Source organism: Camelus bactrianus, chromosome 10 (assembly GCF_048773025.1).
Source record: "Camelus bactrianus isolate YW-2024 breed Bactrian camel chromosome 10, ASM4877302v1, whole genome shotgun sequence".
NCBI lineage: Eukaryota > Metazoa > Chordata > Mammalia > Artiodactyla > Camelidae > Camelus > Camelus bactrianus.
In genome coordinates, this window is record NC_133548.1 from 46,679,070 (window position 1) to 46,705,736 (window position 26,667).

The 26,667-nt window shown below is 36.5% G+C and overlaps 1 protein-coding gene across 5 annotated transcripts in view; it reads left to right on the forward strand.

Moving 5' to 3' along the window:
* Positions 1-141: 141 nt before the first annotated feature.
* The window catches only part of NUP98 (nucleoporin 98 and 96 precursor), an 81,663-nt gene continuing 55,137 nt past the window's right edge, over positions 142-26,667 (forward strand). For 2 of the 5 annotated variants that reach the window (XM_074372514.1, XM_074372516.1), the window contains exons 1-10: positions 142-342; positions 13,371-13,474; positions 14,792-14,893; positions 15,000-15,176; positions 16,576-16,715; positions 18,016-18,123; positions 19,171-19,351; positions 20,706-20,869; positions 23,745-23,882; positions 25,205-25,343. In XM_074372514.1, coding sequence (XP_074228615.1) covers positions 13,399-13,474; positions 14,792-14,893; positions 15,000-15,176; positions 16,576-16,715; positions 18,016-18,123; positions 19,171-19,351; positions 20,706-20,869; positions 23,745-23,882; positions 25,205-25,343 — 1,225 coding nt within the window. In that variant the 5' untranslated portion in view covers positions 142-342; positions 13,371-13,398. Of the gene's footprint in view, positions 343-1,368; positions 1,457-13,370; positions 13,475-14,791; positions 14,894-14,999; positions 15,177-16,575; positions 16,716-18,015; positions 18,124-19,170; positions 19,352-20,705; positions 20,870-23,744; positions 23,883-25,204; positions 25,344-26,667 lie in introns of all 5 variants that reach the window. The other 3 variants (XM_074372515.1, XM_074372518.1, XM_074372517.1) reach the window with 3 other exon arrangements.

A 26,667-nucleotide genomic window follows, 5' to 3' on the forward strand; every position in this document is an offset into this window, starting at 1 on the left:
TCCTGTCCCTCCTCTTCCCCCTCTTCCCGTCTCCCGAAGACCGCCCTCACGTTCAGTTTCAAAAGACTCGTGGTCCAATGAATAACAGGGCGGACTTAGAGTGGCGGCGGCGCCTGCCAATGCGCAGGCGGCGTGGGCGGAGCGCCCGGAGCGAGCCCCCGACGGCGGGCGGCGTGTGACGCAGTCGGGCCCTCTGCGCGCTGCGCCTGAAGCGGCGGTCGGTATCGGTGGTGGTGGCGGCGGCGACGGTTTCGTGGCGGCCACGCGCTGCTCGCTGAGCGGCGGGTGGCAGACGGGCCTAGGCCCTCAGTCCTGACACCTCCTCTCCCCCACCTCACGGCGGTAAGTCGGAAGCCGGGGTTGTGGCGGCCGGGGACCGGCAGGCTCCTCCTCCCCTCAGGGCGGGCGGGTGCGCGGAGCGTCCCAGGCCCTCACAGCGCCGGAGTCTCGCGCCCCAGCGCGCACCTTCTGCCCTGAGGGAGGGGGCGGGGCCCGCCACCCTGGGGCCCCGAGGCGCGGCTCTCTGGGCCGGCGGAAGGAATCGCTATCCGTGGAGTCTGGGCCCCGGGGTCTCGCATTGCAGTCTACGTTGCGGGAGCGTCTCTCTGGCTGGTCGTACTCATTCATTTGCCCGGCGGTGATTAGGTGGGCCTGCCCTTTGCGGGAGCAGCGCCTTAAGACCCTGCATACGGTCTCCCCAGCACTTCCTTGACCGTCGTGCGGAATGAGCTGTATATGCCTTGGCTTCTCCTAGGGGAAATTTGCAGTCCCCGGGGAGGGTGGGTGGGTCGGCAGTTGGTTAGCTTTTTAGAACACTATCTGAGAATTAAGATAGGTTTAATGGCGTGAAAGCTTATTTTCTGTTCTCCCACGTGTTCCATGTAAAGCTAGATCAAGAGAAAGGTGAGGTTTCCAGATTACTATAGTCATAAAGACCTTAAAAATTAAGTCAATCCCCCTACCCTACAGCACGTGCAAGTTTTATAGCTGGAGAAACCAAGGCCCAGAGAAGAAACAGGATTAGCCAGTGCCAGTTCTGACTCAATCTAGAAATTTTTCTACTACACCACCCTCCAAGGGTGTTCCAGCTTGCCATTACTGAGGATTCTCTTTGGAAGGGGTTAAGGTGGGGACATTTGGTAGTGAGAAGCAGACATAGTCTTCCACAGCGTTTCCGATTTAGTTGCCACCAGCTCTGTTCTTGGTAAGGTAGAAGCATCGTTAGTGGTACCCTAACCTAGACCATGAGAACTAAACTTAAAAGTTGGTTCAAGAATGTCAGTTATGTTATATATTGGAAATGAATCGATAAACTACATGCCATTGGCTGGTTTCCTGTTCCAGATCTAACATTTTTATTTGTGTCAGCTGCTGGAGACTCAGAAGGAAGCATCCAGCTAGTGATCTACAACAGTATTGGAATAGAAAGCAGGAAATACGGACAAGACTTAGAAAGGTACACAGCAGTCATTTTGTACCTCTCGTACCTTTGAACCCATAGCTGCTCTCTGTTACTGAATTCAAGAATTGCAGTAGAATAATGTGAGAAAATTAAACTGTTGGGGGAGAAGCTAACGAAGAAAGGAAAGAGCAGTGATCATTCACTGAGACAGTCTTATAAATGCAGAAAGAAACACTTGTTAACTGAGTGACAGATGGTGTGTTTGGAACTTGGTGGAAGAAGTTGGGATATTTAACAAAAGCAGAGGTTGGACAGGAAGAAGTACTGGGAAATACTTTGATGGAGTTATTTTTTGACTCTTCATTGAGATATGATGAAATTGAATTAGTTGCTACTTTGGTCTGTTCACATCAGTCAGATCGTCACTTTCCCCTTGTTTAGATGATGAAGCAAAAACTGAAAAACAGTAGTGTATAAGAGAAGATGAGAACTGTAGCCTTAATACCAAGAGGTGAACAGGGTGTATTTTCTGTGACATTTTCTCGGTTCAAACATCACTCTCTTCTGGGAAGCCTTTCCTGGCATTCTCTCCCCTGCAAGCTCCCATAACACTTATTTGATACTTCTATTTATAGCAAAAATCATTTTGTATTTTAGTTGTTTGTCTTTTTATTAGATTCTGGTAAAATATTTTTTGTGTTATTTTGTATTCAGGTTGCTTGGCACACAGTAGGCCCTCAGTACGTGTGCTTGCTTGAATGAATAAACAAATATGGAGAAGTTAAGCCTAAAAATAGTCTATAAAGAAACTGTGTACTCCTGAAATTTGAGGCCCAAATAAGAGGACCCTTAACATTCATGTGTCACATGGTACTTCGGTACCTGACTTTATTCATGTCCACTTGCTCCTAGGTAGCTAAGAGCAAGCACAACTTTCAGGGAACCAAGTTCACAGCTTGGAAAAATTGGTTATATTACTTTATCGTGATATTATTTTTGTAGTAGCAGTTAACCTTAGGAAGTTAGAGGTAGTATATACGATGTTTAATTTTCAATAAAGAGCTCATCTGTAATCATGCAGTTTTTCAAAAGCTTCGGGCACTAAGAAATGTAGAGATTTAACAATAGGTGTTAGAGACAAGGTATGTAAACAATGTCTCGAGAATTTGGTGCATTCTTTGCATTTGGAATTGAACTAAGTATTTGACATTTGTGTATGGCACGATGTTTAGTAGTATTTTATTCGTTAAGATATCCATAACACCCCCTCCCCAAATTGTAACAAACGAGTATCTCCAAACATTGTCAGATGTCCTCTGGAAGGCAGAACTGCCCTTGAGTGAGACCACTGCTCTAAAGAAAACATTCCCAGTATTTCAATAAACATCTTACCTTTGTCTTGTCTTGTCTATAAGCCTGTGGAGTCAGCTAATAAGTTGCATTTGGTGAAAATTGTCCCTGAAAACTGCTCTAAATTGTTGAAATCTGGTATTGGGAAGCTGAAAAACTAAGAGTGCTAGAGTTACTTTCTTTAGTTTCTCCTTTCATTTCTATGGTAGCCTCCCTTTCTTTGGGGTAGGAGAGATCAAAGTCTTGTATGAAAAGGGATCCGCCATTGGGTAAATAGAACAATGTTTATTTCTGTTTTTGCAGAAGAGGGCAAAAGAGCTTGTGGTTGAATTGATGTAATTAAATGTGGTGTTACGTGATTCTGTTATCTTTCCATTTCACTCGTACACTTGATGCTACGTGAATCGAGGTCTTGTCCCATTATACTGATTCTGAGAATTTAATAAACACTGCCACATTGAAGAGTTTGTACTAAATTAGTGTATTGCAAAACAATTACAACTTTTTAGTAGAGAAATTATTTCTTAAAATGTAGCCCCAATTAGCTAAGTCTGATACCAAGAGTGAGTTCAAGCTGGTAGGTAGTAGGGTAAATATTGGAAGATAATGAAACTGGAGTCATGAATTAGAAGGAGGGTATAGCATTGGTCTAGCAGTTCTCACAGTTTAAGATCTTGGGATTCTTTCGTACTTTTAAGAAATATAAGACTCAGCAGCTTTTGTTTATGTGGGTTATACTTACTCATTTACTGTATGAGAAACTGAAACCAATTTTTTTAAAGATTTATTGGTTAAAAAGCAATAAACTCATTTGTTAATATAAATAACTATGAAAAATTACCAAAAATTAGTGAGAAGAGTGACATCGTTTTACGTTTTTGCAAATCTCTTTCATGTTTGGCTTAATAGAAGACCACTAGCTTTGCAAATCTTTTGCTTTCAGATGGTTGTTATATTGCTTTGGTTGAAGTTTGTGAAGAAAATCCAGCCTCATACAGATACAGTAGTTGGAAAAGGAAGGAATGCTTTAATAGCCTTTTCAAATAATTATATTCTCTTTTGACACTGCACTCAAACGTTTTTTAAAGGTTTGTTGCAACATGGGCTCTGAAACCATATCATTGAACTTTTGTACAATGTTACATTAAAATTCATTGGTATATCTTGTACTTTGAATGGGTGTTTACCCATGCATGATTTTATGACATCACATATTGGTCTTTCAGAAATCATTAGTTCACTGAGTTAGACAGCTCTTCCAAATGTTGACAAGTTTATAGTTGCTAATGTTTCCACCCATTTCATCAGATAAATCTTAAGAATTGGGAAACTGACAAGCTCATAGTGGTGTACTCAAGTTTTCAAGATTCCAATTTTCACTTCAGATCTAAGTAACTATAGTTTGTCATTTATTATTTGAAATTAAAATGGTGTTCCATGAAAAAGAAATCAGTTGATGCAGCTTTCTACTCAAAAGTAATCACAATCACACAAGTGTTTTTCCTTGGGCCAACCCTTGTATTTCAATATGTAGAAGTGCTTTTGAGTACTTCCCATTTCACCCCAAAGAATAATCACACAGAATATTAGAAAGATGTGTACTGAAATGTTGACAGTAATACAATCAGTTTTTACTGCTTCATCAAGGACATTCAAGAGAAAGTGGATTTGTTTGTATGTGTGCTGTATGTGAGTAGCAGTGAAGAATTTAGTGACTACACTTTGGGGCCATTGTCTTGTTTTATGCTCAGGTTCCAACAGTTTTATCCACCATTACGTGTAAAAGTCAGCACAGTGAAAAAAAAAAAGGCAAATGATGTCTTAGGGTTATTATGAAAATAGTTTTGATTTCATGGGCCCCGTGGAAAAGGTCTTGGGGCCTTCTAGGAGCCTTTGGACTGCACTTTGAGAACCACTCATCTAAGACAATGATTTTTCATACTGGTTCATACAGCCTTGAGCTTCTATGAAGGGGCTCAGCTGACGAGGTTCTACTGTGCACCCCATCCCTCTTTATTTGAGCCGGAGCAGCTTCTGCTTATGTCTGTTTTCTGTATTGGGTTCCATAGCAAAAAATATTTGAAAACCGCTGATCAAGGGGAAAATGCTTGAGTGCCTGAGTTAGTCTGTTCAGGAAGCGAACAGGTCATCCTCCAGGAGTACATGTTGGAGTGACTTATCACTTCACACCTTTGTTTAGTCTTACTTCCATGTACTTCTTTTACATAAAAATTACTGGTATCTGCACACCTAACCCTTCTTGCTGGAATAAGCTGCTTAAGAAATAGAGAAATGGGTTTGTAAGTTAAAAAGGTGAATAGTTGGGAATGAGGCTAGAGATTGAGATGAGCAGAAATGAATGATCAGAGTGACCTCAGTATATTGTGTGGGAGTGGGGGTTACTTGTTTTTATCGTTTGCAGTGGTACTTTATGGTTGTGTTGAATGGTCAATGATGACACTGAAGTATTGGGAATAAGTCATAATTGTGTATGGAGTTCTAGCTAGATATTGATCAATCAAGGTTTAGAGTGAGGGGAAATTACATTTTTCTAACAAAAAAATACTGTAAAACTAAACAGAAACCTGCTTTTGAAGAGCTCTAGTTTGAGGCAACTCTGTCCTAACAGTCCTTTGGTATAGGCTGTATAATCCCTATTGTTCAGATGTAAAAATTGAGATCTAAGTTTGAGTACCATGATTTAACTACAGTTGTACAGTAGCAAGTAGTGGTTTTTTTATTCCTTTTTTAACTTTTTATTTTGAATTGATTTTTGGATTTACAGAGAATTGCAAAGATACTAAGTGAGAGAGTTTTAAATACAGTTTTATCTCACTCCAAAGCTAATGTACTCTTCAGTACTTCAGTTTGTAAAATGAGTGTTACGTTAAGGAGATGAAAAAATGCTACTCAGCACAATGAGGAGTTGTATTAGATACTATGGATTATTTTAAATTAATTTATGCACTAATGGGAGAAATTGAACAAAATCAAGATGCCTTTTATTAGGGAAGCAAACATCTCATACACTCAAGTGGCAGGTATAACAGCAAATATATTGCATAACTAAAAACAGCTGGGAGGCATTAGTTTATGTAATAGTGTTGGAAAGGGGGAGGGGAAGGGGAAGTATTTTTATACTGATAAGAGCCTGCAGGGTCTAATCTGGGACAGTCTTGTGAAGCAGGTGAGGCTTTAGCACCAATTTTTAGAAAGAAGAGGGGACTTAGTTTTGAGAGAAAAATGAATGTTCTAACAAAGGGAATGGGTTGATCTGGGAATCAATCATAGGAAGGATACTGTAAAACAAGAGGATAGTGGGTACTTTTGCTGGGGTATGTTATTAGGTGACTAAGCTTAGGCTAATCTCTCTTACTTGGAATTCTCCCCAACTCCTATCCAGGGCGAAAATTAGCAGTCATTGTTCCATTCAGTTCAACTGCGGATGGTAATTCCTGTCTTTTCTAGTACTTTTGTGAAGATTAAATGAGAGAGTATATGAAAAAGTGCTTTGTAAACTGGAAAGTACTATACTAGTCCATTCATCTCACAAATATTTGGTGTTTTTGCTCTTTACTGAGTTTGATACAGAGGAACTCAGTGACGTGGAAAAAAAATTACTTCCCAGTTGTGTAAGTTTCTGTTGTCAGAGAACAGCAAGCTTGCTTAGTCATTTAGATAGCACTTAAAATTGGCAGTTGACTGGGTGTTACCATATTTCAGAGTCTGCCACTTTTCTGGAAGAAAATTAAGGTTTGTTATTGTGCCCAGAGTTCACAAAACTCACAAAAAATTGGACATCAGTTTCTTGAGCTTTAGTTGGGACAGTGGGGGAATATTGGACTACTGGTGTCATTAAAGCTACCTCTTTCTTGTATCTGACAGTCTGAATTATTAGAAGATTGAGCATAGAAAGCAGAGTAAGTTTAAGGACATTTTCTCTTTCTGTACAGCACTATTTTATTTTTATTTTTTCTTTCTAAATATATGTTGCATAACAACAACAACAAAAAAGCAACAAATGTAAGTCAGTCCATCTGTAAAGGAAGTGGTTAATCTTTGTAGGAAAGTTCATTGAGGCCATGGGAATGCCTTATAAATTGTCAGTCCATGATAGAGATTACCTTTCTGCCAGTGAAGTGTCTTTCTCCTAATAGTGCTGGATCAATACTGCCAAATTTGTTTGGGGTTTGTAATTTCCCTATTTATAATGAGTGCAAAATCATTTCCCTTTAGTTGTTAAGTGTTCTTTCTTGAGGTCTGGACTCTAGGAGCACAGCTTCTGGAGTCAGTAATAGCATTGTGATCCTGAGCAAGCTACTTCTGTCTCAATTTCACTGAGTGTGAAATAGGGATAAAAGTACCTACCTCACTGGATTCTTGGGAGGTTTATATGAGATAGTTCTTAGATACACTTAGAACAGTGCTTGGGACATAGTAAGAACTCAAATGTTACCTAGTATTATTTACTCAGGAGGGTTTCAGTTTGGGCCAGGTTAATGTTTTGAAAGGATAAAGACTTGAATGTGTGATATGCCTTTAAACTTGAATGGATTTAGAAGTTCCACACATTTCAGTTTCTGGGATTATGTCTTTCTCTTTTTTCAGTAGTTTTTTTTTTAATGGAAATAGTGCAAATATCTGCATCCTGTCTCATTTCCCTTCCTCTCTCCAGAGGCTACCACTTTCATGTGTTTTACTAGCCTCTCTTTACTTTTACTATGTATGTATCCATAAATAACAGTGTATTATCTTTCCAATTTTACATAAAGAATCTGCCTAATGTATCTTTTTGCAAACTGCTTTTTTTTTTTCATTAAACATCTTTTACTTGAAATAATTCTCTTAGGGTAACTTTGTTCAAATGTTCTGGTGGTGCTTTATTCTTGATACCATATCTTGGATACAAACTTAGCGGAGTGCTCTGATTCACTCCTTTAGTTGTGTGATTTAAGGTTAATAACGTCACTGTATAATAAACTTAATATATGCTTATCATATGAGGGAAAAATGGGCTTGGTATTGAGGTATAAGGCCAGATAGGATAGGTACACAAGTAACCCATTCTTACCTGTGTACCTTTCTTGTGCTTGCTTTCTTTTCTTTCTGATCTCTCAAGGCCTAGTTCACTTTCTAAATCCTCAGGAATTTTTTTTCTCACATTTCCTTCTCATTTTCTGACATAATTTTGACTTCCTATTTCTTGGCACTTACATGCTCTTCAAGTTTGTTTTATTGACGTATAGTCAATTTTCAATGTTGTGTTAGTCTCTGGTATACAGCATAGTGATTCGGTTGTACGTATATATTCGTTTTCCTATTCTTTTTCATTATAGGCTATTACAGGAGATTGAAAATAGTTCCCTGTGCTATACAGTATGACCTTGTTATTTATCTGTTCTATATATAGTAGTTAATATCTGCAAATCCTGAACTCCCATTTATCCCTCCCACCCTCTTTCCCCGCTGGTAACCATAAGGTTGTTTATGGTCTGTGAGTGTTACTGTTTTGTAAATAAGTTCATTTGTGTCATTGTGTCATTAGGATTCCACATATAAGTGATACCATATAGTATTTTTCTTTCTATTTCTGGCTTACTTCACTTAGTATGATAATCTTTAGGTCCATCCATGTTGCTGCAGATGGCATTATTTCATTTTGTTTTATGGCTGAGTAGTATTCCATTGTATATATATAACCACAACTTCTTTATCCAGTCCTCTGTTGATGGACATTTAGGTTGCTTCTGTGTCTTGGCTATTGTAAATAGTGCTGCTATGAACATTGGGGTGCATGTATCTTTTCGAATTGGTTTCCTCCAAATATATGCACAGGAGTGGGATTGCTGGGTCATAGAGTAAGTTTATTTTTAGTTTTTTAAGGAATCTCCATGCTATTTTCCATAATGGTTGCACCAAACTATGTTCCCGCCAGCAGTGTAGGAAGGTTCCCTTTTCTCCATACCCTCTTCAGCATTTGTTGTTTGTGGACTTTTTAATGATGGCCATTCTGACTGGTGTGAGATGATACAACATTGTAGTTTTGCATTTCTCTGATGATTAGCGATATTGAGCATTTTTTCATGTGCCTATTGGCCATCTGTATTGGAGAAATGTCTATTTAAGTCATTGCCCATTTTTTAATTGAGTTGTTTTTCTGTTATTGAGTTTTATGAGCTGTTTTTATATTTGGAGATTAAGCCCTTGTTAGTCACATGTTTGCAAATATTTTCTCCCATTCTGTAGGTTGTCTTTTTGTTTTGTTAATAGTTTCCTTTGTTGTGCAAAAGCTTATACTTATGATTAGGTCCCATTTGTTTATTTTTGCCTTTATTTCTATTGCCTTGATAGATTGCCCTACAAGAACATAGCTATGATTTATATCAGAGAATGTTTTGCCTCTGTTCTCTTCTAGGAGGTTTATGGTATCTTGTTTTATGTTTAAATCTTTAAGCCATTTTGAGTTTATTTTAGTGTATGGTGTGAGGGAGTGTTCTAACTTCATTGATTTACATGCAGCCATCCAGCTTTCCCAACACCACTTACTGAAGAGATTGTCTTTTCTCCATTATATATTCTTGCCTCTTTTGTCGAAGATTAATTGACCTTAGGTGTGTGGGTTTATTTCTGGGCTCTTCAAGTTTTAAATGTGTAGCTCCTTTCTTTGATTATCAAAAATTACAAACTCAAAACCTGTTGGGGCCAGGCAGCTGATGGAGATGAGTGATACTGGATGGGTATTGTGGCACATTGGAGAATATGGCTGTGACCAAAAGGGACAGTTCCTGCCATGCTCCAGACTGTTATTGTCATGAAGTGATTACAGTCCTCATCTGCTTAAATATTAGGTTTTTCATAAGAAGCCAAATTTTTATTTTTCTGACACATCTGTATTTTAAATGTTATCAGCTAGTTTAAGACAGTATATACATAAACATTTCAACATACATACATACATATGTATGTGTATAATATACCATATATGTATATAAATAAAACAGGCCAAAAAGTGTCTGCTGGTTGTATCCAGCCATTTTGTGATCACTTCCAAGCAACCTCTGAAACCCATGTTAAATTCTACCAAGAATTTTTCCTTTCATGGCTTCCTTTTGTTGTGAGAATTAACTAGCATAATTTTATTTTTAAGTTAGAAGTTACTTCTGAAGTAACTTGATCATTCACACTGTGTTTTAAAAACACATTTGTGATGATTGTCATTAATTTAGAAAATGAGTACATCTATCTATTTCAGACCCTTTGTTAGGTTCTGGGACAGTAGACAAACGATACTGTCCCTACCATGGAGAAGTTCATTGTGTGTTGGGGAAGTTTGAGGGGTTGACTTCCTTGGGAAGCAGACTGAATTGGAGATAGTTCTGCATGAATTTTACTAGATAGTGCGCTTGGGATCACCACCTGTGGAAGAGAAGAGAAGAAAGCAGGAATGGGCTGAGGGAAAAATTGAGTTGTGATAGTATCTTAATGGAAGCCTCAGCCAATCCATGGAGAGTATGAAGCTGTGGTTACCATTTAGAGTAACCCTAAGTTGGAGCCAAGAGGCCTGGCTTTTGGATTTGAGCTGTCTTTCCAAGAGGATATGACCTTGGATGAGGCAGCTGTCTTCAGCAGAGACAGTTCTGAAGAGGACCGACAGCTGAGGGGTGTCTTTTGGTAGTACTACTCAGTAGCTGGGATAGCAAATCCTTCAGTCCTAAAGGGGGATCTGTGTAATTGGTATTGTCACCAACCATAGAAAGAGTCAGGGTAGAAATGTGGGTAAACCAATCATAATGTGCTGTGAAAGCCTAAAGGAATGACTGAGTAATGCTAAGGGAGTTAGGGAAGGCTTATAGAAGATAAAACATTTGAGCTAGGTTTTGAAGCGTGAAATAGTAGGTTGTTTAGTAGGGGCAAGAGTAAAGAGGAAGGCATTTTTCATTGAGTCACTGACATTTCATAGCATAGTAGGGAAATTGATTTGTTTGAAGAGCAAAGGTTTAATGTATTAGCCATGTTTTAATTTCTAGCAATCATGATAAAAATTGTGAGGCTGTTTCCAAAACCTTGGTTTGCTTCCATGGTGATAGTTTAAAAAAAAAACCCATTTAGAATCCCAGTATGATCAGCCATGAGACTAAGCCAGGCTCATCCTTGCCAGAACCAAAGAGATAGGCTGAGCCTGAGTGAGAAGCTTTTATTTTCCAGGAGTGTAAATTGAATTTGGTCCCTGTATTCTACTTGTTCTTGGGTCTGAAACAGATGAATTTCCTTGACTTACTACACAACGTTTTTTCTTGTTGTTTAGTAAGTGTCTTCCATCCTGGGATTGAGGCTGTCCATAGGAGGTCAGAGATTAAACTGAGGATCTACCGCTTATCACTTCTTTGGTCTTGAGAACCTTTAACTGATCCTGTTTCTGCATCTGTAAAATATAAGTGGTGATGCATAATACCATCCTTTTAGGGTTGTTGAGATAATATATAAGAGCTTGTAAACTGTGAGCTGTTTCTCAGGATATTTTATTACTACTTAAAATCCCTTTGTGGAGTATATGTGTGATTCTAGGTTTCTATGTTATGATAAAATTATTAAAAATCAAATTTTGACTGTTAGAGGCTGTGGATCTGGTCTGTAGAGCCTAGTGCCACTGATACCAAAGTAACACTAAAATCTATATGAGAAAAAGTTTCATAGAGAAAAACTAAATTACTTGGCTTTCAAGTCCTAACATGTTTGATGTATAGAAGATGTCAGATTTATATGAATAGATTGCTGTTTGTAGGGGGTGAAAAAGAAAATGAATGGCAAATTTAGCATGATAACTGTACTGCAACTCACAGTTTTTCCTTACTGGTGATGGGTCAAAAAATTCAGTCAACAGATATAGGATTTAGTAGTGGCTGTGAGCCAACTCTAAATGAGTTGGTCCAAACATCTGACTCCTAGCACATCTGTCAATTCTGAGTGAACTGTTGAAAAGCAAATATATAGATAGGCCCATAGAGGTCTAGACTTCTCCTAAGTACTTCTAAGAATATTTTCCCTGGAAGGGAGAGTCACCAGTTAATATGATAAAGGCCCAATATGTCACTTTTCGACACCTGATAAATTGGGAAGGCGGGAAACTTCAAGCAGATCTCATTATTGAGAGAGAAATGATGATTTCCTGAAATATAGCCTCCAGTTTCAAGGGAGTGTATTAGAGTCATTTGAGGAGCCTTTCAAAATACAAATGTCTACATTCCCAACCCTGGACATTTTGGTTTCTTATTTCTGGAATGGAGCCTAGGGGACTGTATTTTGAAAAGCTTGCCAGTTCATTCTGATGTGCCTCTCTTGAACCCATGGTTTCAGTGACCTTAGTTTAATTGCAGGAGTTGTTAAATTCCTGGATATTGGGGTAAAGAACTAAGGGTTGGAATTTTTTTTCTAGAGGAGTTCAGAGGGCAGAATGTTGCTTTCTATAAAAATCATTTCATTTTTCATCTTTTACAAATGTTGTACAGAATGTTTCAGGTGGAACTGTTTCACCTGGAAGTGCTAATGGGATACTGGAACATTGGGAGTACCTCAACATGTTACATTTAATCCTATTATATGAACGGGGCATATGATTTTACTAGAAGAAAAAGCTGGTTTGTTATGTGTAATAGAAAAACCATCATACCATACAAAATCCAAAGAAGCATGATTGGCTATTTTCTGAGTTTTCATATTAGAAGTAGTTTACTCATTTTCTTGTCTGCAGGCAGGTAATTGGTAGCAGATGTCTTAAGTTTAAGGAAAATTTATGGAGGGGGAAAGGGTTTTACTTTTTAGTAAACTATACCTTTACCTTGTTTTCATTCAAATCTGGGGGCGGGGGGAATCAAACTTCACTTTCATACTTACGGAAACTTTGGTCCAATTCATTAAGTGACTAGGTGCATAGTTTGGATACTGGAGGGGACTCATTCATGCAAGGTGGGGGTTTTGACCAAAGGTTTTCTGTAATGTTCCCAGAAGAAGCAGAAAATAGATAAGTAGGGGACCATAGAGAATAGTCTTAAGAAGTAATCTCCAGAAGAATGTCAGCGCACCAGAATCTCTAGGGTTTAGAGATGGGAGGAGGGGGTGTGCATAGTTTGAAGAACAATTCATATTACAACATTTTATGTACACAAAATAGGGGAGGAACCTTTTTACAACGCACGTTATCAAAAATAAAGCCTGACAAAAATTTTAGCTTCTCTGGTGATTGGATAACAGAATATTATTATAATTTTTAGTGGATGTTCTGTTTAACCTCCTACATGGAACATATCAAAATCTGGTATAGTAGACCTGAAATCGTTATTTAAAAGGGGTTTAGGTTTAAAAAAAAGGTCGAAAAACATTATTTTAAATGAATGGTTGTTGATGGGATTTGAAGTTTAACTCATGTTATGGTACTAATTCAATTAAGCCTCAATTTTACAAAATCTATTTTGTCATATAGAGTTTTAGGATATTGAATGAGAATAAACATCATACTATTGTTTGAACAGGCCTGACTAAATTTGTAGAATGATAGATTTTCTGAAACTATTCCATTGCATTCTGTGGTCTTTAAAAAGTGATAATTTTTTCTTCTTTCCAGCTTTCTGAAGCAAAGACTCATTTTGAAGATGTTTAATAAGTCATTTGGAACACCCTTTGGGGGTGGCACAGGTGGTTTTGGCACAACTTCAACATTTGGACAGAGTAAGTTTTAAAAAATAACAAAAGAGAGAAAAATCTTAAGCTATTGTTATTAAGAACAAATCCAGTTCAGAAGCTTTAGATAGGAATTAATTCATACTTTGGTCTTCATAATAAAATCTCTTTGAAAAATGACCAGCATAAGATCTTGTTAAAATTGTCTAAAGAAGTAGAAATTTTTAAAGTTCTCAGTTTTCATGGTTTTCTGATCATCGGTAGAAAGTACTTAAAGTGTATTTATTAATTGGTTCTTTTAGCAGAAAATTATAATTTGTTATTATATTTTAGACCAGGAAATACTTTTTTACTATTGAAGTCTAAAATGCAGTTGTTGAATAACTTCTCCAAGATTTGCTCCTTGAATAAGAAACAGAACTGTTAGAAAGTCAAAGTCCCTGAATCCCACCAGCCCTCCTGAGATCCACTTCCCCTTCCACTGAGTATTATACATGACACTGGTTGCCTATAGTAACCCTTATTCACTTACTTTTAAACTTTTAACAGAAAGTTTATACCTACACAAAAGTAGAAAGAATGATATGAACTCTCATGTACTTATCTCCCAGCTTCAGCAGTCTGTATTTTTCCATCTTGTTTTTATCCCTCTTTTTAAGGGGAGAAGAGCATCTGAACAGAGTATTTTAAGGCAAATCCCAGAAACTTTCTCTGATGAAGGTTTTTAAAAAACCTAACTACCAAACCTCAGTCATTCTGAACAAAAATAATAGAGGAAAATTTTGCAAGTGTCTCCTGACCTCCTTTTATACTATTCTGTATGTCTAGGTCCTTGATTTTTAACCAAGAATGTGTTTCAGAGCCACTTGGAGGTTTTTTTCCAAAGTACATGTTTCTCATCATGGAACTATAGAATTAGAATCACTGGGGTTGGAACTTGAACATGTGTATTTTGAAAAACTTGCCAGGTCATTCTGATGTGCTCTTCTAATTAAGGACCATTCATTCCAGTGACTGGGTCTGGAGAAAATTTTAACACTTTACTTTTGAAATTTTGTTTTTTGTCTGTGGCTCATAGTACCTAATTAACTTGGCACTTTTTTTTTTTAAGCCTAGCAACATCTTTAACTTACTGAAAAGTCTTTAATCTTTTTTGCTTTTAGTTTCCTTACTTCACGTGGGACAGTGAAGAAAATATCTGTGGCATAATTTTAACTCTAATAAGTAGTCTTACGGAATTTTTTAAAAAGTAGTTTTCAGATTAGTGATCCTATTCAAATACAGAATGTTAAGAAATATTAAAGTACTCTTTTGTCAGGTCACCTGACTTAGATTTTATTCTGACCCTGGATTTTGCTTTATCAGATACTGGATTTGGCACTACTAGTGGAGGGGCATTTGGAACATCTGCATTTGGTTCTAGCAACAATACTGGAGGTCTGTTTGGAAATTCACAGACCAAACCAGGTAGGGACTTTATTTGGAATACAGTTGGTTTATTCATAGCTGGTATAGGACTTCACTTAGTGATTCCAATCTGTTTAACTGTTTTTTCCCCTCTCCATCTCTCCAGGAGGATTATTTGGTACCAATTCATTTAGCCAGCCAGCTACCTCCACAAGCACTGGCTTTGGGTTTGGCACATCAACAGGAACATCAAACAGCTTGTTTGGAACTGCAAGCACAGGGACCAGTCTTTTCTCATCCCAAAACAATGCCTTTGCACAAAATAAACCAACAGGTTTTGGGAGTAAGTAGACTATCATTGGACTTCTGCATCAAACAATTTGATTTGCTTATTGAATGTGTTCTCTCTTCTTTTCCCCGTGTTCACCCACCTCCTTTTTCCACCAGATAGCAAAAAGATAGGGAGAGGAAAACTTCAAAATGTATTGAAAAGTTTAGTAGGCTGGAAAGAAGCAGGGTATGTACATTTCTCCAAGACTGGTAATCTGAGGAGCACTGGTATTTAAGGGATATGCAGAGGAAGAGGTGCCTGATACAGAATGACCACAGAGAATGGAATGAAAAGCCAGGTCAGAGTAGTGTCATAGGTGTCAAGACAGGAGAATTTCAAGGATGAATGTGTAGTCAACCATAGTGTACTGCAAGGGCACCTTCTTGTCTCTGTTTCACATTCGGTTTTAAGAGACTAAAGCAGGAATGACAAATGCTGGATGTGACGTGGTTACTCCTCCATTCCTTGTCCATGGCAGGTGTTTTTAATTGATGGCTTCTTTCTCTTTAAGTCTGAATGTGGCCTTGGTTTACTTCTCCACACAGTACTTTGACACAACCATTACTAGTTGCACAGGTGTGCCCTGTGAGTTGATGCCATTCCCAGCATGAGTGTGACAGAATGAGTAAGTTAGCCAGCTATCAGTATTTTACAAAAGGGAAGTTGCTTGAGGGAGTGTTGAAATATTTAACCATGACAATATAAAAGGCAATTTAAAATACTAATTCAAAAGAGATGTGCCTGTTTAAACTATGTATTAGAACATGTTTTTAGAAAAGAAATAGTTTGCCAGTGAGAAATCACATTCCTCTTGACTTGTTAATTATGATGGCACTTAATATTAAATATTGGCAGATAACTTTGTATTGCTTACTGATATTTCTGGCACTATATATATATATATATATATATATATATATATATATATATATAACTTCTTTAGAAGTAATATCTTATATTAAAAAAATACATTCTTTTTATAGCAGTTAAATTCTCTTTTATGTAATTTTTAAAAACTCATATATAAATAAAATGTACTATGACCCCTGTTCAAGTCTGTTGTGGTAAGATGTTTTTAGAAAGACAAGTTCATTCAGCAACTGGTCTTACCAAGAGAAATGAGATAAAATGTATGATGAAACAAACTTTCAGCTTGTCTTCTAAGTATGCCCAAGGACTTTATGGACACTTAGCTAACAAGGATTCAGGCTTTGTTTCACTTCAAAGTTGTGAGCATAGAACATGTGTGTCTATATCAGGTTATCTGTTTGAAGGTACTTGCTGGGAGATTTGAAAGATAGAAAATCTGAGGATTGAAAGTAATGCTTTAGTGCCACAGCCCAATTCCAAGATAGTTTACGATTCTTAAATTCTTTACTGTTACCATCCTGTTTTTCTTTCTAATTTATAGATTTTGGAACAAGTACTAGCAGCGGAGGACTTTTTGGAACTACAAATACCACCTCCAATCCTTTTGGTAGCACATCTGGCTCCCTCTTTGGGCCAAGTAGTTTTACAGCTGCTCCTACTGGGACTACCATTAAGTTTAACGTAAGTATTTTCTTCCAATCTTTGTGGAATGCATTTCTCTCTCATTTGTGTGTTTCTTTGCAGGACGAATCATAAAATTTCTCCTCTTCCCAGTTATGCACAGCTACTCTTCCTGAAAGATGTGTTAAGAACAAAATCTGTGAATAGTTGTGTGGTAGACAGGAAAAGTCATGAATCATAAATCTAGATTATAATGTATATTTGAAGTATGCTCAGATCAATTAAATTTATATTCACAAGGTTGATTACAATAGCTAGTATAAGGTTGAACTTGTATTTACCGAGTTCATAATTGGCCTCTGAATGGTCAGCCATTCTTTATAGAAATAAAGAAGGAATGTTTGGGCAAACTGTATAAAAATCACTGAAAATAGGGTTTCTTTAAGGAGATATATGGAATAACTCATCAATATTCTATGTGCCAGGTAGAAATAAAGCTTTATTGGTGAAATGGTAAAATGAGGCAGTAGAGCTCTGTGTTTTCTTCAGCTTTGTTTTGAGATAAGTTGGGTAGAAGGTTAGAATGAAAGATTTTCTTTATGAAAATATGTGGAATACCCCTTGATGTAAGATACCACTTATTGTGATTGATGCAGTTGCTTGGGAAATACTTAGGATAGGCTGGCTGTATAGTTAGCCTAATGGAAATCTCTGGCAAAAATAGGGATTGGCAAAAGTTACTAAAACTTACTCTGGAAAATGAATAATTTCTTAGGCAAGGTGGTGAATTCATAGTACTGAATTTAAAATAAAGTCAAATGTAAGTGATAGTGAAAAATACTATGTGTTGTCTCTTGGAAAGTACAGTAATTGAGAAAACTGACAATATAAGTAGGAATCTTTACGGCCGTGCCTTTTGCCTCATAAGCTTGTATGGGGAAGAAAAAGGCTTCCATATTTCTTAAATGTAACAATAGTTATAAAGCATACACTTCAGAGCAGAGTAGGAGGTAGAAATCAGAATTGAAGGTTTAAATGTATATATTGGATAAATTGGATAAAGTTTTCCTTATGCATGTAATAAGCATATTTTAGTAGATAATTGGGTGGCTTGGTTATACAATTAATCTCTGGGTTTTTGATAACAATTACTGAGATTGACTTACGCAGATAACTTTGATATAGGAAGAGATCAAAAGTGCAATGTTAATCGAGCTCTCTTGAAACCATCTTGTTTAGTAAAAGACCTAGGGAACTGGTTATAGAGTTTAGTGGTTGAATTGTGTCTGAGTAGGGCTATAAAGCTTGGACTTAAACATTTGCTTTAGACTTTCAGATTTGCCTTTGTCTTCCTTTGCAGCCTCCAACTGGTACAGATACTATGGTTAAAGCTGGAGTTAGCACTAACATCAGTACCAAGCACCAGTGTATTACTGCTATGAAGGAATATGAAAGCAAGTCACTAGAGGTCAGTAAAATGCAAAACAGAGTATCACCCTAACCTTTTGATTCTGTTGGAAAGCAGCTTAAAATTTTTTTTTAATTATTTTTTAGGATTTATATAAGAAACTAACATTAACCAAATTACTTTTTAAATTAATATTAAATCTATTGTTTTAAGCAGGGATGATACTCATCTTGTACATACCAGTACAGTTCTAGTCTGTTCTGATTGGATGTTGCTCATACTGTTATTGGCAATGTATGCATGTATGTGTGTGCATACATCTGTTTTTAGTAAGCTTAAGTTTTCCTTAAGTGAACCACACCCGTGTAACCAGGATCCAAATCAAGACACAGAGCATTACCAGCATCCCTGATGTCCCCCTTGGGCCCTGCTCCCCTACTTCCAGTCCTCCCCTTCCAAAGGTAGCCATTATCCTGACTGCCTGTGTTTTGTCCATTTTTGAACTTTATATAGATGGAATCTTATATCATGTCTGTCTTTCAGCACTGTGAGGTTTATCCATGTTGCATGAAGTTGTAGGTTGTTCATTATCATTGCTATGTGATAGTTTGTTGTACATTTTGACTGCCATCTCTGATTGTAGCTGTTGCTTCTTCTACATCCCAAACTGCTTTTTTTGAGTATACAGAAATGCACTGACCTGTAAGACAAAACTGTTGAAACTTTATCCCTTCTTTTCCTAAGTTTTCTGAATTCCTCTGAATCCTCCATCTTTTAATTAGCTAATCTTTACATTTGGGGTGGCAATAGACTATTAGATTATTGTGTAAAAGAAAGTATTATTGTCTATAAAAGAAAATTGAAATTAAGATGTGGTTGGTCCTTTGGCCTGTAGTTTTATGGCAATTATGGTATGGATTTTAATGTCCATTATACACTATTGAAAATGTTTTTCTATAATGATACTGTTAACATTCTGTAGTGTTCTGTTTTTTAGTTATGGTTCCTGTGTGAACATAGAAATTGAACACAAAACTCAAGTATTTAGTCTCCTAAGTAATTTTTGTGGCTGCATATTAATTTGGAATATGTCTTGCCTCACTCTAGGAACTTCGTTTAGAGGATTATCAGGCCAACCGGAAAGGCCCGCAGAACCAGGTGGGAGCAGGTACCGCGACTGGCTTATTTGGGTCTTCTCCCGCCACCTCCAGTGCAGCAGGACTCTTCAGCTCTTCCACCACGAATTCAGGTTTTGCATATGGTCAGAACAAAACAGCCTTTGGAACTAGTAAGCACTTGACATTATATTGGGCCATGTTGAGAAGGGACAGACAAGTAAAAATGTATTTGTCATTTTAGGATTAAGTGCTATGGAGAAAAGTGATTCAGGGATGCTGAAGGAGTAGGGAATGCCTGGTATATATGTGAAGAGAAATAGAATTTTACATATGGTTAAGAAGGACTTCATTAATAGGTGGCATTTGAGCAGTGACCTGCAGAAGGTGAAGGATAAAGCTGTACAGATTTCTAGGGGAAGAACATTCCAGCTAGTGGAAACTAGAAGTCTAAAAATCCTGAGTTTATGCCAAAGAGGAGAGGACAAGGGGAAGTACTAGAGGATATAGGAACACTGTATTTTATAGGACTTTGTGAGCCAGTGTCAATATTTGAATTTTTATTTCATTTGGGAAGCCATTAGAGGGTGTAGAAAGAAAAGTCATGTGATTATCTATAAAGGATCATTCAAAAGATTGGTATATTAAGAGTAGATTGTAAGGAAGCAAGAGTGGAAACAAATCAGCAGTTGCCCTATCCACATGAGAGATGTTGGTGGCTTGGATTAGAATAGTGCTATGGAGATGGTAAAAAATGTCAGATTCTGGACCTAGTTTGAATGTTTGAATTCAGTTTGAATTGTTGGATTGATTTGATATAGGATGTGGAAGAAGAAAGTCTAGGATGATTACTAAATTACTTCATAAAAATACTACTTTTGCAAAGGTAATACATATATGTGGTATAAAGTTCATGAAACACAAAAAAAGTAGGTAACTGAGGGTCTTTTCTTTTTTTCCCCTAGCCACCAGTTTGCCTCTGTAGAAATAAGCAAAAGTTAGATTTTTTTGGTAGCCTCTATAGAGATATATATACACACACAAATACACAAATGAATACATATTTAAGTGGCATTTATATTCTTTTCAGTTTTGGTATTCTGTGATTTAGTTTAGCCATGTATTCATTATTAAGTATCATTATTGTTCCATACTCTATGCTGGATATATTGTTATGAAGAGAAAGCCGTTGTTCTCAAGAAAATTTAATCTAACAAGGTTAAAATATACACATAGACTCTAAGTGCAGTGTGGTATCTTGTAAAATAGACAAAAGCTATGGGCTCACAAAGGAAGATTACTTAGCCCAGCCGGGATTCTTGGGGTCAGAGTCTTAGTGTAGGAACTGGGTGAAGAGTTGGGTGAAGAATGGAAAAGGAAGTGATTATCCAGTTTGAGTAGTGAATAAATGTAGGGTAAGTGAGATATTTAATCAGTAACATAGACTATTGCAGTATCTAGATAATGTGAGGTTTGTTGGGTATTTTTCCCCGATTTATTTTTCCTTTTCTTCATTCTTCTTGAAAGGTACGACTGGATTTGGAACAAATCCAGGTGGTCTCTTTGGCCAACAAAATCAGCAGACTACCAGCCTCTTCAGCAAACCATTTGGCCAGGCCACAACCACCCAGACCACTGGCTTTTCCTTTGGTAATACTAGCACACTAGGACAGCCAAGCACCAACACCATGGTAAGGAAACAGGCCTTATTTGTAGACTTAAGGCTTCTAATCACGTCAGACTCACAAGTTCTATCGCTACTGCAGTTCTGAAGGGTTGACAGTATGTAAAGAGGACAAAATCTTCGAATAATTAAGACATAAATTCCAGTCCAGGCTCTACTCTGTGTTCAATGAGAAGCTGCTAAACAAGTCACTTACCCCTTCTGAGCATGTTTTCTTAACACTAAGAGCTGCTTAGTGTCCTTGAATTAGCCATCCTGAAGCTATAACTTAGGACATTGACTCCAGCCCTCCAATAGAGTATAGGAGAAAATATTTATAAACTACAGGCTACATTTCAGAATGTTCTTTCCGCTCATTCTCTTAAGCAGAGTCAAGCAAAGAAGTTTAATTCATTAAAATAAAGAAGGGAGAGCTAATATTCATAGTCATATTGGATAATTACTACTTCTGTCCAGATAATAAAAGATAAAGTGTTTACAATCATTACCAGTTTATTTTTAGGGACTCTTTTAGGGAAGTATAAAATTAAAGATTAATTTGAGGTATGATTTATTGATTGGAATACTTGGAATTTACTTGGTCTTACAATTAGTGATACTTTGCCTGATTTAAAAAAAAACAAGTACAGATAGACCCAAAATCTTCAAAAGGATTATGCACTATGATCAAGTGGGATTTATCCTAGGAAGGTTGGTTCAACATATTTTCATATTAATGTAATAAACCATAAAATAAAGGACAAAAGCCATATTGTCACCTCATTAGGGGCAGAAAAGATATTTGACAACATTTCATAATAAAAACACTCAACAAAGAATAGACGGGAATCCGGCAGAGCGAAAACAATCTTGAAAGAGAAGAAAGCTAGAGCACTTCTCAATTTTAAAACGTACTATAAAGCAGTAGTAATGAAGACAGTGTGGTACTAGCATAAGGTAGTACTGCACATAAATCGGGAATACAAGTGAGAGTCCAGAAACAAATCCTCACAGTTAATTGACTTTCAGCAAGAGTACTAAAACAGCTCAGTAGGGAAAGAATAATCTTTTCAACAAATGGTGTTGGGGTAATGATTTTCCAAATGCAGAAGAGAATGAGAATCTTTTCTTCACACAATTGTGGTAAATATAAAAGTTAACTCAAAATGGATCAAATGTTTAAATGTAGAGGTGAAACTAAAACTCAGAGGAAGAGGAGTTAGGCAATGATTTTTTAAATAATACCCCGAAAGTAAAAGCAGCAAAAGGAAAAAAATAAAACTTCTTCGAAATTAAAATTTTTTGTGAGTTAAAGCAAAAAAAATACCCACAGATGAGAGAAAATGTTTGCAAGTCATATATCTCATAAAGGACTTGTGTCCAGAACAACAAAGAACTCTTAAGATTCAATAATAGGCCATTAAAAAAAAATGGACCAAAGACTTGAGTAGACATTTTTCCAAAGAAGATACACAAATGGCTAATAAGTGTATGAAAAGATACTCAATATCAGTAAGTAGGGAAATGCATATCAAAATGGCAGTGAGGTATCACTTCATATCCACAGTAGGAAGGCTATAAACAAGAAAATATGTATATATCTACATATATCGTATAAACATAATGAGTGTTTTCAAGAATTTGGAGAAATTGGAACCATCATGCATTGCTGACAGGGATATAAAATAGTGCAACCACTTTGGAAAAACAGTTTGGTGGTTCCTCAAAATGTTAAGTATAGAGTTACCATATAACCCAGCAATTGCACACCTGATATTTCCCTAAGAAAAATGAAAACACAAGCACTTATACACAACCGAGCGTAACCAAAAGGTAGAAACAACCCATATGTCCATCAGTGATGAATGGATAAACAAATGTGGCATACGCATATAGTGGAATATTATTCAGCTATAGAATGGAATGAAGTACTGATACATGCTATAATATGGATGGACCTTTTAAACATGTTAAGTGAAAGAAGCCATTCACAAAAGACCACATTTTGTATAATTCCATTCATATGAAATGATTAGAATGGACAAATGTATAGAAACAGAAAGTAGATTAGTGGTTGGTTGCGTAGGGATGGGGAGTGACTGCTGATGAGCTTAGAGGTTCTTTTTAGAGTGATAAAAATGTTCTAAATTTGGAGAGTGGGCATGGTTGCACAATGCTGAACATAGAAAAAACCCACTGAATAGTCCACTTCAAATAGGTAAATTTTATGATATGTGAATTATGTCTCAGTAAAGCTGTTTTAAAACACCATGTTGAATTTTCAGTTCAGCTGTAGTTCATGAGTGCAATATTTTTCTTTTGTTGACTAATGCGTAAAAAATCTTCTTAAACAATGGATGATACAAACTTTGCTTATTTGGAATGTGTGTACTTTCTCGTAACGAATGAAGACTTTTTAACATTATGTTGCTGCCTCTGTCCAAATTAATATGACTATTTTCAGTTATTTGATTCAAAATCCATTTCCCAGCTCAGTATTAATAAGTTCTTTTGGCATAACTCTCTGAAAATGAAGCACCCTGTCATGCCTTTTTGTTTTCAGGGTAGCATCCCTATTACCTTGTAGAGCACAAGAGTTAGTGTAAAGTCTTTATAGCTGTCCACGACCTTGGAACTCATCAGACTTAGATATAGATATGAATTTTTGGTCCTGCCAATCAGGAGCTCTGACATCTTCAGCAAGTTTTTAACTGCTCTGAGCTTTATTTTCTTTTGGAAAATGGCTGTTTTTCAGGGTTGTTGTGAAGAAATGTCCTATGTAAAATATTTAGCATAATGTGTCACATGAACTTGGAAAAATGGCATCTATTATTATTAATCTAAGGTTTTTAATGACAGTTGACTATTGTAGGATATCTTGTAATCTAGATTACCTTTTGCAGGGTTTATTTGGAGTAACCCAAGCCTCACAGCCAGGAGGTCTTTTTGGGACAGCCACAAACACCAGCACGGGGACAGCATTTGGAACAGGAACAGGTCTCTTTGGGCAGACCAATACTGGATTTGGTGCTGTTGGTTCGGTAGGTTGTTACAGTTGACTGTAATTTGAAGATGTGTATAAATCTGTTAGAGGAATTTCTAAGAAAAATCTGACTGTCTTTTAAGTATTTTTAAACTTCCTTGCCTCAATACTTGTGTGCAGTTTTCTTCTGATAGCAAAATGTCACTCCAGTTGGTTAGTTTAAATTGTCAAGTCTAAATTGAGATGCTTTTGCTCTTAAAATCAGATAATTTTTAATTCCTATTTCTAACTTCTATTTTGGGTCATGAGTTGGTTTGATATTTGTGAATTAAATAGTTTTGGTGGTGATCATGTTGTTAAAATTGTTGGTATTCTCAAGATTTTGATGCTCCTGGACACTTCACTGAAATTTTTCTTTAAGTCATTTAAGTTAAAAAAAATTACTATTTAGGAATGTACTTGACCTAAAAATAATAGTAACTTCTGTACTACCACTTAAAGAAACTATATGAAAATCATTACAAAACAGCCAGTTTGTTTTATGTACCCACTGTAGCAAGCTTTGAACTGTAGTTTAAAGAAAAAGTCCCCAAATTGTGTGGTTGTTTTTGTGGAGATTTAAATCTGTTATTTCTTAATTTTGTTTGGGCAGCTAATTGAGATGAGACATTGAGAAAATTATATAATGCTACAGAAAGTTCTTGTTTTTTTTAACAACTTTATGGGATATAATCTACTTGCCATAAAACTCGCCCTTTTAAAGTTTAAAATTCAGTGATTTTTAACATGTTCACAGATTGTGCAACTTTCACCACAGTCAATTTTAGAACATATTTGTTACCATAAAAAGAAACCTCGTCCCCATTAGTAGTCACTTCTCATTTTCCCTCAGAGTCACCTCAGGCCTACTGTCTATTGATTTAACCTATTATGGACATTTCGTATAAATAGAATCACATCTTTTGTGATTGATTTCTTTCACTTAGCATAATGTTTTGACGGTTCATCCATGTTGTAGCATGTTTAAATTTTATTTTAACTGTTTATGCTGGCAAATTAAATGCATGATAAACATTTCTGTTACCAGGTAAAAAAATACTTGATTACCTTATTATTTTCTTCACTGAAATGTTATGTTTGCTGAGGGGTTACCGTCAACTTCTCAGGCTAGGAGCATTCTGTGTATGGTTACTCTTACTCAGATTAGTATATTTTTCTGATAGCTGTTACTCATCTTCATTCATACCTTTTTCATAAAACTTATGGTGTCTTCTCTCCCTTACCCCACACCCAGTCCAGTATACCTGAGGTAACCTCTGTTTACTGTTTAGGGTGTATCTTTATACTACTTAAAATTTTCCTATATTGTGTTCTTTTTAGACCCTGTTTGGCAATAACAAGCTTACTTCATTTGGAACCAGCACAACCAGTGCTCCTTCATTTGGTACAACCAGTGGCGGGCTCTTTGGTAACAAACCAACCCTGACTTTAGGAACCAATACAAACACTTCCAATTTTGGTACATATAAAAAGCAGGTTTGACTCTCTTAAAGTTACACTGACTATACCACACATCATTCTCCTGATTCATATGACTGGGAATATTTTTAAATTCTCAGGTAAGCTGTGGCTTGATGTGAGGTACCAGAAGGAAAGGTTTAAAATCAAGATCGTGGGTTGAGATGCCTGGAGGAGATGTAAATTGCCTTAACTAATTTATATTCTCTTGACTGCCTACTTAGGATAAAATGAGGCATTCAGCACATGTAGCAGTAGTAGTACCTTACAGAATGTTGGTTCTCTAATGAAGATAGATTTCTTTCAAGATAAAAAACATCATTTTCTTTGGATTATCTCACCAGTAATTGAGAAACCATAAGTGAAACACATTTGGTTGAGATAACACATTCTTTTAGACCAGGTTTCAAACAGGGAAGTAGTGCACAGATAAGATTTATGATTCTTTTTTTAACTTTTTGTTTTTTGAGATTTGATGATTTTCATTGAAAGTTGAAGCCTCTCTGATTTGGGGGTTTATTCAGTAGTTTTCCTATAGTTGCAAGTTTTAGTTTTGAATACATGCTCATTGGAAAAAAAATTGTAAAATACAGATAAGATTGAATAACAGAAAAACAAACTACTCTTCAGAGATATGCTGGAACATTTTTAATTCATTTACTAGAAACATTATTATATTATTTTAAATGTCTTTTATAACTACCTAAGTAAGTTTTTAAATAAATTCAACATAATGTGAGTTAAATCAGATATGAAAAGTTCATTTTATTACCAAGGGAAATAGCAATTAAAGTGTTTGTTAAGGATTTCATGTGCCAGACACATTATTAGGCTCTGCGTGTCTAGTGGGAGTTGAGTACAAACATATGGTCATTTGCCATAGGTCAGCAGTTAACAGTTTTTCAGTGAGTTTTTGAGTGACCTTGTACTGGAGGAAGAGTCTACATTAAGCATTCTTTGGGTGGTTATATGTTTTCATGGAAATATAAACTATGTGAAGGAGGTAGATAGGTCCTTGTCAGGTACCAATTCCTGAACTAATGTATTCAATTTGATTTTTATAATCCCTTTTGTTGTGTTGTTCATTCACTCCTAGTAATGATTATCATTCTATCTATAATTCTTTTTCGGCTCTACTCTATGAAAGAATGGTTTTGAGGAAGTTGACTTGATTAGCATGAATATCAATTTTGTGCACGTGTTTCTTTTTTCGTCTTTTTTTAATCAGTTTACAACGCTGTGCTGTGTCACTTTCTGGTATACAGCATAATGTTTCAGTCACACATATACATGCATATATTCCTTTTCATATTCTTTTTTCATTA